At 41.0% G+C, this 11,212-nt stretch overlaps 1 protein-coding gene across 1 annotated transcript; it reads right to left on the bottom strand.

Annotated features, from left to right (window-relative positions):
* Positions 1 to 1,314: 1,314 nt before the first annotated feature.
* LOC108714959 (protein kinase C-like 1) lies at positions 1,315 to 9,838 on the bottom strand. The gene is made up of 6 exons (XM_041591482.1): positions 9,790 to 9,838; positions 8,327 to 8,431; positions 5,176 to 5,280; positions 4,009 to 4,109; positions 3,350 to 3,514; positions 1,315 to 1,443 (listed from the first exon to the last, which is right to left on the bottom strand). The coding sequence occupies exons 1-6, from the start codon at positions 9,836 to 9,838 to the stop codon at positions 1,348 to 1,350; spliced, it is 621 nt and encodes a 206-aa protein (XP_041447416.1). The 3' UTR covers positions 1,315 to 1,347.
* Between the last annotated feature and the right edge of the window lie 1,374 nt (positions 9,839 to 11,212).

Here is an 11,212-nt window from a genome sequence, read left to right as displayed (position 1 = left end):
GACAAGGCCAAAATCGCCGATCTTCACATGGCCCTGTTCATCCACTAATATGTTCTCTGGTTTTAGGTCACTGTAAGACACACATGGTACAGTTTATATTAGAATGATGTCCAGAAACACAACTATGTGTAAATAGTGAAGGACCTGGGAGAGAATTTAGATTTTTCTTACCGATGAACGATCCCGTTCTTGTGCAGGAACTGTATACCCACCACTAATTCTGAAGCATAAAACCTTTTAGAAAAAATAAAACACAAATCACTTTGCAGTCCCATCTCATATCATTTAATATATGCTTGAGCAGTGTTTCTGTGTTGTACTTCAGTCTCTAGTAGCATGCAGGGCCGTCTTCAGAAATCACGGAGCCCTGTACGGCAACATTTTCTGGGCCCCCTGGTCCCCATCCGCTCTCAAGCCCCACCCCATATCTCGACCACCCCACAGTAAAAAGGCCACACAGATATCAGATCTAAAACATTAAAACCCCCCCCCCCCTAAGCTATAAAAAGTCATAGGTGGCCAGCCCCCCCCACATATTATAAAAAGCCATTAGTGTTCAGGGCCCCCCCGCAAGTATAAATCAAGTAAAGCTGTACAGTGGATTGGATAGGGGAAGTAGCCTTCAGTCTATCCAATCCCAATGAAGCTTTACCAGGAATTATCCTTAAAGGGGACCCGTCACCCAAAAAAATGATTCAAAATCCTATTTTATCACGTTAAGCAAAATTAACTTTAATCCCACTATATAAATTATTTAAATCTGGTTTCCTTCAGTCTGGGAATTCATAATTATAGCAAGCAGACAGTAGCCATTTTGTAGACACTGTTAAGACAAGCCTTGCATCATCTCTGAATCTTGTTTGTGCACCAGAATGGTGGACCTGATGTCCATCCCCATGCACTGGCTACACAATTAAATGATGAAGAGAGACAGGGAATGTGGAGAGAGCAGTGACATGTAGGAAGTGCTGAATGGAAAGTGAAAGTAATTGTTTGCCCCGCCCCTATGATTAGTCATAGAGGAGGGTCAGACAATATTTGACAGCTAAGATTTTTAAATCTTACAACAGCTATGAATGCTATAATAAAAAAAGACAGATTGGATTTCATGTTTAATTTGAAAAGGACTGTTATTATACAGATTTTTGTGTTTGGGTGACAGGTCCACTTTAAAGAGCCAATGAGGGTACAGAAAATCCGAATTAGACATAAAACCCTGCGGGGCCCGGGACAACTGTCCCCCCTATGGCCCCCTGATGGCGGCCCAGCTGGCATGTTACTTGTAGTGTTACGTGACTGTAGATATCCATTGTATTTTAGGTACTTCTGTCTCAAAGAGCTTGCTACTTACTGCACTTGCTTGTTACTCAGACGTCCTCGGTCCTCGATGATGTTCTCCAGTGTTCCGCCACTGACGTACTCCAGGGCTAGCAGGATTAGCGACTGGTTATAAAAACAGAAAGGAGAAGGTGAAGCATAGAAATATATAGAACAAAATAGGAACATGATAATTTTAATCATTTAATACAAAAATATGCAAAACAGCATAATAATTACAACAAACAAAGATAACTCCAGGTTAGACAGAACACAATACACTAATATTAATAGCAGTTTTGGTTCAACAACTCATTATTCTAGATTATATTACTGGGTAGGGGTTTAAAGGGCCTCCTCTGCACATAAATCCAGCCACACATACGCACGGGTCACCATTGACCCCCCCAACACACATACTGACGGGTCACACGAGAGCTCCCTGCCACACATACTACCAAGGAAGCCAACCCTAACTGGGCCCCTTATACCCCAGGCCACTGATACCGGGATAAGGTCCTGCTATATTTTAGTAGCTGAATGAAACTACAGAGAAGGGTACAAATATATGTGGTTTTATATACATATAGTAGAGACCTCAGGATAGGCTGATATATATATACAAATGTCCATTTTGCATATTGCAAGGATCGATGTTTCGGTCCTGGTCCGGGACCGTTATCAAGATCCCACCTGTTGTTGAAAGCAATGTTTTATACACACACGTAGAACACAACAGGAAATGAAGTCACCAACCCACACCTTAAAGATTGCGATTTAAGACTGCCATAGTACAAAATACATTTTCATGAATGCTAAATCGCAACAATGTTGCATATATAAAAAATTATACAATTATTACAAACAACTTGAATTAAGGTACTATGTATCAATCTTAGTTTCACATACAGAAAATGACAATAATCGAGCAAAACTATCTATATGAGACCATGTGGCGCTAGAGTATTTAACTTTTTAATTCCTTTGAAGAAGCATCTTTGACCTATCACCCCTCCCTCCTTGGAGGGGGTATATGGTTAATGCCAATATATTTAAATGTTGGTAAGTGATGGCCTTTTCTAAGAAATGTTAAGCGACTGGTTTCAATATTTGATTGTACCTAAATGCCGTACTTATTGCAGACCGATGTGCATCCATTCTATGGTGCAGAGTCTGATCAGTCTTTCCTACATATGAAAGGCCACAGGGACATGTGATCAGATAGATAATGTGAGTGGTAGTACATATAAAGTACGATCTGATGGCAAAGCATCTACCTGTATGTGGATGTGTGAAGCGCTGGCCTGGAGTCATAAATCGGCATGATGTGCACTTTGGACACCTGAAGCATCCCTTCTTTCTATTTGACAGCCAACCAGTCCTTGTTTTTTGATAACACCCTATCGGGTCTGTCTTCACTAACAAGTAACGTAGGCTGACACCCCTCCTGTAAGCCATCATAGAATTTTAGATTTTTTTACATACCACATTTTTAATTTGCCCCGACACTCCTGCAAACTGCGAAGAGAACACAAGTCTATGTGAAGACTGATCTCTCTTGTCACTATCAGTCACTTTCCTTTTAGCTTTATATAGGGCTTGTTTAAGCAGCCTTCGAGGATAGCCCCATGCTAAAAAAACTGCTTTCCATCTCCCTAAGTTGTACAGCCTTATTTTCATCAGTGGAATTATTCCGCAGCACTCTGCAGGATTGTGAAATAGGGAGGGAGGATTTCATTGGCTCTGGGTGTTGACTATTAAAGTGTTGTGGTCAGTGTTTTTTCTGTATAAGGAATACTCAAATCTACTTCCATTACGGGTGATCTGTATATCCAACAACTGAATGCTACTTGTACTGGTAGTGGCTGTAAATCAGCCTATCCTGAGGTCTCTACTACTATAGTAGCATCACATTCACTAATAAGGTGGCAAGGCTCTGTGTAAATACAAATACTCCATATGAAATACTTTTATTATCAGCATAATATGTGCAAAAAACAGACAGACCCTAGCAGAGCTCACAACCCTGTACCTTAGTTTGGAATGTTGCCATTGCCCGGCATAGAAATGGGCATCTGCTAGCAATCTGGAGAACCGATGCCTCTCGTCTGACATATTTGAAATCTTCCTCTTGCTGCTTCTCAATGATCTTGATTGCAGTTAGTTGGTTCTTGATTTTATACGATGCCAACACCACCTGGGAAAGAAGAGCGCAAAGGAAATAAATATTACTGGGTCTCTTATATGGGCATTAGTCACTGTAGCTCCACTCATATTGGTAATTCTACAAAGGATGAGCCATGAAATATTCAGTATTTCCATTTTATCTTAATAGCCCCGCATTGTTGTACCGGCAATAATGTGACAGTCAAAGGAGACAGGATAGGATAAATTAACATAATATAGATAGTTTTTTTTTAATATAAATGTATTTACCCTTTAAAAGGTGAGTTAAAAAGTCATGTGTGTGCCCTGCCTGGGACTGACCATCCTTCTTCAATAGGAATGAAGATTGGGGTGTCCTTTAGATAAGGGAAAATATTCTCTACAGCAAATATAGCACATGTACTTGCACTGATCAGAGAGTTTACATGTTACATTTACATGTTTAATTCTCTTGTGATTTCTGTCTCCTTTTGGTTTCATTCCAGATCATTCCAATAGATTTTCCCATAGAAGCTCATCACTCACCTTGCCGAAGTTGCCTTCTCCTAGTTCTTTAATAAGGCTGTAATTTTTAATATCGAGGTACTGCGATGTTTTGGCGTCCTCTCTAACCTTCTCTTTTCCTCCTAGGGGATTTGTAAAAAAGACAATGTAAGTCAATTCATCCAATAAAGATACATAGAATGTTATGTTAAATAATTACAATGTCCTTATATTTAAGGTGCAGTCTTCATGTCCCGTGATTAATACATATCAAGGGTCCCTATAATCGTAGTATGTTCCCAAATCAGCAACCTGGTACAGCATGGGGTCAAGTTGGAAAAACCAATAATTTTACTGTAGGCCCCCATGGCAACAAAATATTATTTATAGATTATTTGATTGTAAATTACAGTCACTGTGAGCTATCTATCCATTGATGCATTGATCTTAATGGCATGTCTAGGGTTAAAGGGGTGGTTTACAATTTGTATCAGAATATCACTTTCTACATCATACTAAAGGTTAACTCAAAGATGAACAACCCCTTTAGTTAAGTACTCATTGGCCATTTCTGCAGTAATATTACAAGCAAGGCTGGGGTTAAAATTTACCATAAATTACCATACAACCACTGAAATTAATAATGAATGTATATTGGAAAGTTGCTTTGAATGACTGAGCGTGTGAGGAGCAGTTTTTGGGGGTTGAACACCTCTTCAAGTCCAACATCAATATCTTTCAATTTTTTTCTCCTTACCAGCTGGGCTCTGCTCTGGACTTCTTGATCTTTTCCTTCGCAGTGGATATTGCTTTTGATCTCCATCTCTGCAAATTTGTTTATTTGACTGTATTTCAATTGTAATCTTTTCTCCTGCTAAAAAAAAAAAATATGTTACTGTGTGGCTCTTTAGTCACTTAATCAGGGACTCATTTATCACTTCTGGCCATGTCAGTGCCCTAGTTCACAGCTCCCTTATCATCAGTGGAAGAAGGAAATAAATCAAAGATTTGGGTGAGGTAATCTATGCATTGATGCAGTGATCTTACTGGCATGTCCAATATTGGCCATTTCTGCAGTGAAATTACAGGCAAATTAACATAAATTACCATACAACCACTGAAATTTGTAATGAATGTATATTGGAAAGATGCTTTGAAATACTGAGCCTGTGGGGATCTGGTTTTGGGTTGAAGTTTTGTTCTCCTTACCAGCTGGGTTCTCCTCCTGACGTCTCGATCTTTTACTTCTCACTGGATATTGCTTCAGACGTTCTAGGCAAATCCTTAAATCCTTCAGTTTTATCCTTTCTCCTGCTACAAAAATAAAAATTACTTTGTGACTCTCTAATTTAGTCAGGGACTCATTCAAGGCTGGAACTAGGGGTGGCCAGAAGAAGTACCTGCCTAGGGAGCAACAATAGCGGGGGTGCTTGGCTGGTGCCTGTAAAAGTTTCTTCTGCCTACCACTAGTGCTTGTTCACTGCCTACTATTGCTCTTGCCTCCCTCCCCTCTGCCACTTTCCCTCTGTCACTCTTCACTCCTGTCTGTCACTTCCCTCCCCTCTGTCACTTTCCCCTCTCCTCTGTCACTCTCCGCTCCCCACGTCACTTGTTGTTTAAGGGGAAGATTTTATCAAAGGGTCGAATTGAAAATTCTAAATTTGAATTTTTGAGTTTTTTTTATGGTCAAAACTGTCAAATTCGACTTTGGAGTTATTCAAATTCGATTTGAGTTTTTCGAGATTTATCATAGACTGGCCCTTAAAGAACTCCATTTTGACAATTCACCACCAAGTCAATGGGAGAGGTCCAGGGATCATTTTGGAGATGTTTGCAGCCTTCCCGACGGTCGAGTTTTTTTTCAGAGAAAAAACTCGAATAAAATGTTTTAAATTTCTAAATCAAATTTAATTCGAATTTGATTAGAGTTTTCGGGTCGATCCTACTCACCCGAGTTTGATAAATGTGATTTTTTTTAAAATAAATTCCGATTGGCAGATTTTCGAGTTCATGGGAGTTTAGGGGAGTTTTTAAAGACTCGCATGAATTTTAAATTTCAACCTTTGATAAATGGGCCTCCCTATGTTGCAGCTGCCAGCACCACACACTGCACATCAGCGCTAAGGAGAATAAGTTTCTGTTTTCTGCTCCTAGGATTTTTATAAATCTCCAAGTGTGAAAATGTTATTTCTCATTGGTGATGTTGACAGCTTCAGCCTAAGTGGCTACTGCCAGCCCAAGCATATGGGGGAGTGGATCCTTTCCCACATTATACAGTAAATACCAGAGGTAATTAGCACCCAAAATATATTATATAACATTAGAGGCAGCAGACACAGGCAGGGCCGCCATCAGAAATCGCAGGACCCCATGCGAAAAATTTTCCTGGGCCCCCTGGGCTGCACCCACTACAGGTCCGCCCTCCCCACCCCACAGGTCCACCCCCACCGCACACTAAAAAAAAAAACATTGGTGGCTATGGTTCCCACATGATAATAAAAAAATATTGGTGGTCAGGGCCCCCCCATTAAAAAAAACATTTGTGGTCAGGGCCCCCCATTAAAAAATATTGGTGGCTAAGACCCCACATGGGGAAAAACAATTGGTGTTCAGGGCCCCCTTAAACGTCCATGTAAAAAAACTTGCCCCCCCCCAGAAGTTTAAAAAAAATTTGGTGCCCAGGGCCCCACCACACAACAGGGACCACAAAGGGTTACCTTTAGGGTGACCCTGCCATGTTATACTTACTTCATTAGTGGGGCCCACCTGCCGTCAGTGAGCTGCCAACTGCCAGAAGGGTGGAGGGGAGCACAGGTGGCTGCATCTTCTTCCAGTTACAGCATTTTCTTCCCTTATTGGTCACAGAATTTCAAGTCATGGTAAAGCTGCATGGTGATTGGATGAGCTGGAGGAGAAGTTCAAACCTCAGCTATCCAATCCCTGAGCAGCTCAACCGGGACTTAAAGGAATTGTTCAGTGTAAAAATAAAAACTGGGTAAATAGATAGGCTGTGCAATATAAAAAATGTTTCTAATATAGTTAGTTAGCCAAAAATGTAATGTATAAAGGCTGGAGTGATTTCATGTATAACAAGTCAGTCAGATCACTACTTCCTGCTTTTCAACTCTCTTGGTTTACACTGACTGGTTGCCCCGGCTACCAGGTAGTAACCAATCAGAGACTTGAGGGGGGGCCACATGGGTCATTTCTGTTGCTTTTGAATCTGAGCTGAATGCTGAGGGTCAATTACAAACTCACTGAACAGAAATGTACCATGTGGCCCCCCTTCAAGTCGCTGACTAACTCAGAGTTATAGAGCTGAAAAGCAGGAAGTTGGATTCTGGCTGTTTTATTACATATCCAGTCACTCCAGCCTTTATATATTACACTTTTGGCTAACTAACTATATTAGAAACATTTTTTATTTTGCACAGCCTATCTATTTACCCAGTTTTTATTTTCACACTGAACTGTTCCTTTAAACTCTGTGACTTATAAGGGGAAGTAATGGACAGAAGATACCTCCCCTTGTGCTCCCGCCCTGCCTTCCTGAAGTCAGCAGCTCTCAAAAAGCAGGGGGGCCCGGCTAATCAAGAAAGTGCGGCGTGGTCGGGCCCCCCCTTACCTTCGGGCCCCTTACAACTCTCCCCCCTGTCCCCCCCTGATGGCTGCCCTGGACACAGGCAACCCAAATGCATTTTATACAATCAGAGGCAGCAGAGAACATTGTATATAGGGAGAGGCTGTCACTGGCACAACAAATACATTATATACAGTACAAAGCAATGGTTACTGCCACCCCAATAATGTTACCTACAGTGAGACCCAGTGGTACATTAAATACAGTCAAAGGCAGCTGGCATAGGTACCCCAAGCACTTTATGGTGCCAACATACACTGGCTCCAAAGAGTATTATACCCAATTCAGGCCCCTCCTATTCATATTCCTGTCTCATTCAAATCAAAGCATTGTTGCTAGGGCATTTTGAACCCTAGCAACCAGTTTGAAAATTGCAAACTGCAGAGCTGCTGAATAAAAAGCTAAATAACTCAAAAACCACAACTAATGAAAAACTAAAACCAATGAAAATTGTCTCAGAATATCACTTTCTACATCATATTAAAGGTTAACTCAAAGGTGAACAACCACTTTAGTGGAAGGCTCATTGGTCATTTCTGCAGTGATATTACAAGCAAGGCTGGGGTTAAAATTGACCATAAATTTCCATACAACCACTGAAATTAGTAATGATTGTATATTGGAAAGATGCTTTGAAATTCTGAGCCTCTGGGCATCTGTTTTAGGTTGAACACCCCTTTAAGTCCTACATCAATATCTTTCAAGTTTTGTTCTCCTTACCAGCTGGGTTCTCCTCCGGACTTCTTGATCTTTTTCTTCTCACTGGATATTGCTTGAGACGTTCTAGGCAAATCCTTAAATTCTTTAGTTGTATCTTTTTTCCTGCTAAAAGAATAAAAATCACTTTGTGAATCTCTGATTTCTAATTTAGTCAGGGACTCATTCAGGGTCAGAACTAGCGGTGGGCAGAAGAAGCACCTGCTTAGGATGCAATGATAGGGGGTGCTGGGCAGGTATAAGTGGCTTCTGCCTACCCCTAATGCGTGTTCACTGCTCACTGTCACTCTTACCTCCCTCCCCTTGCTTGTGCAAGGGGGGGGAAGTGGGGTGACTGGCCCGGTTGCATAGGGTGCCTGGTGGGCTTGGCCTGGCCCTGGACTCATTTATTGGCAATGTTGTATAAATGTTCAGCTGCCAGCACCACGCGCTGCACTCTGGATACAATTGCTCTGGAATTGAGTGCTAAGGGGCACAGGATACTATTCTTGCCTCTGCTCCTAGGATTTTTATAAATAAGGTATGAAAATGTTCTTTCCAGTGGTTGAAAAACTGGTGAATGACAATTTGATCCTGAGTTGGAGCGGATAGGTTGCGCATAAATGGCAAGTAACACCTTAAGCCTTAATGGCTACTGCCAGCCCAAACATATAGGGGAGTGGATCCTTTCTCACATTATACAGTAAATACCAGAGGTTATTAGCAACCAAAATATATTATATAACATGAGAAACAGCAGACACAGGCAACCCAAATGCATTTTAGAGGCAGCAGAGAACATTATATGCAAGGAGAAGCTGTGGTTACTGGCACAACAATTACATTATATACAGTATTAAGCAATGGTTACTGCCACCCCAATAATGTTACCTACAGTGAGACCCAGTGGTACATTAAATACAGTCAAAGGCAGTTGGCACAGGTACCCCAAGCACTTTATGGTGCCAACAGATACTGGTTCCAAAGAGCATTATACCCATTGAAAGGGAGTGCACACTGGTACCCAAAATATATTGCATACAGTAAACATTATTTACAGGCACAAATAGTAACCTACATATAGTGGTGCCTCAAATATATTAAACATTAAAGGCCAACGGTTTTTGCCCAAGTAATTTATGGTGCCAACGGACACTGGCACCATAGGGTATTTTACACATTGGAAGAGGATACTGGCACTCTAAATATATTGTATACAATAAACATTATATACAGATACTCATAGTACCATTCATATAGTCGTGCCTCAACTATATTAAACATGAAAAGTCAATGGTCTTTGCCCTCCAAGAACATTACATACAGTGAAATGTAGAGGACATACACACCCCATGTTTTTTATATAAAATGAGAGGTGGGGGCATGGTCACCTCAAGTTAAATACCCTCTTTGCATATTTAACAGATGAGTTACAGGTAATATAATTATATTCTTAAAGCAATATATTTTGTGTTTCTTGTCCTTACTAGCTGGGTCCTCCACTGGACTCTCAGATCTTCTCCTCTTCTTCTCCATTTTCCTTCTTTTCCAAGGATGTTCTTTCTTCTTCTTCTTTGTTCTTCTGTTGCTTTCTTCTTCCTCCGCACTACAAACTCACTTTTCTGCTCAAATCTCTTCTTCTATCGCTGTAATCTCCAAAAACTCTCTCCAACTCACACAAGCTCCTGCAGTCACTGCACACTCACTAAATGACAGTTGTGACAGTTGGCTTCTGAGAGCTGGTGTCTGAGTGGCATGTGCCAGTTGAGCCTGAGCAGGAATTGAAAAGTATACACAACACAGTATAGTCAACATAAGTTCTTTAGGGAATTCTTTCTAAACTTCTAAACTTTGTGAATGAGTAACACTCTCACAAATACCCAGGTAGAATCCAATATCCTCTTACCTGCCACTCATTATAGCCATTTACCACATATAGCTCTTTATGGGATATTGCCCTATGAAAGTCTTCCCCTTTATCTGTTCCAGCTAATGGATATTTCAACTCACCATTTATCTTCATTATTCATGATTATTAACCACAAGCAGGATAGGACATAGAAATCTGCAATTCATCAATATTGGATGAAATATGACTATAAAGTCATTAAAAAGAACAAATATGAAAATGTCATTAGTCAAAAGAAAATTTGCTAAATTTGATAAAATTCCCACACTGTGCTTGGATGCATCAGGCACAATTGAGGTGGCCGCCATTCCCAGAGTGTCAACCATAACACAGGAATTCTTGTTAGAAAGAATTCTCAAGAGGCATGGCGATTTGCCCCTATGTAAAGGACCCTTAAAGATGCTTAAATTCTGGCGGAAAGCAATAACAAAATATAGTCAGCTACACTGATTTGTGCATATTGCCTGATGTTAGGCTCCTATGATAAAGTGCCAGGTGGCACAAAACAAATAAGGCCTGTATGTCAGAGCCATTGTCGAGTGCAAGCTCATATGCTGCTCCACAGAATGTATGGAGTATGGAATCATGTGTTTTGAGGGACAGTGGATACTGTAATTATATACACTCTGGGTTCCTATATTATTGGGGACAGAGAACAGTATAAATATATGGGCACTGGATCCTACACCTTGAGGGACAGGGAACACAATGGACTCTGGAGGGGGCGCTATCTTTGTATGAGCTCTGGGATGATACACCTTCAAAGAGGGAGAGGATACACTCATATATGGGCCTTAGGTGTTAAAGGAGAAAGAAAGGCGCTCTTTACTTGGGAGTGCCAAAAGTTAGGCACCCCAAGTTATTGTATTTACTCACACCCCAGACGTTGGTCCTATCAGCAGAAACCTGTACAGGCCCGGTGTACTTCCAGCGAGCACCACAGAACGATCAGCTTCTGGCATCTTGTTTGATCGCGCGGGTGCACATGCACAGTAGAGTGA

This window comes from Xenopus laevis, chromosome 4S (assembly GCF_017654675.1).
Source record: "Xenopus laevis strain J_2021 chromosome 4S, Xenopus_laevis_v10.1, whole genome shotgun sequence".
Taxonomy (NCBI): domain Eukaryota; kingdom Metazoa; phylum Chordata; class Amphibia; order Anura; family Pipidae; genus Xenopus; species Xenopus laevis.
The sequence above is the reverse complement of the archived record's forward strand: the minus strand, read 5'-3'. Positions and strand labels throughout refer to the sequence as shown.

Coding starts and splice junctions, on each gene's coding strand:
- LOC108714959 (XM_041591482.1), bottom strand. CDS start 9,838: ATGGAGAAGAAGAGGAGAAGATCTGAGAGTCCAGTGGAGGACCCAGCT. Junction 5,281..8,326: donor TCCGGAGGAGAACCCAGCTG/GTAAGGAGAACA, acceptor TTATTTTTGTAG/CAGGAGAAAGGATAAAACTG. Junction 3,515..4,008: donor GAGAAGGCAACTTCGGCAAG/GTGAGTGATGAG, acceptor CTTCTTTCCCAG/GTGGTGTTGGCATCGTATAA.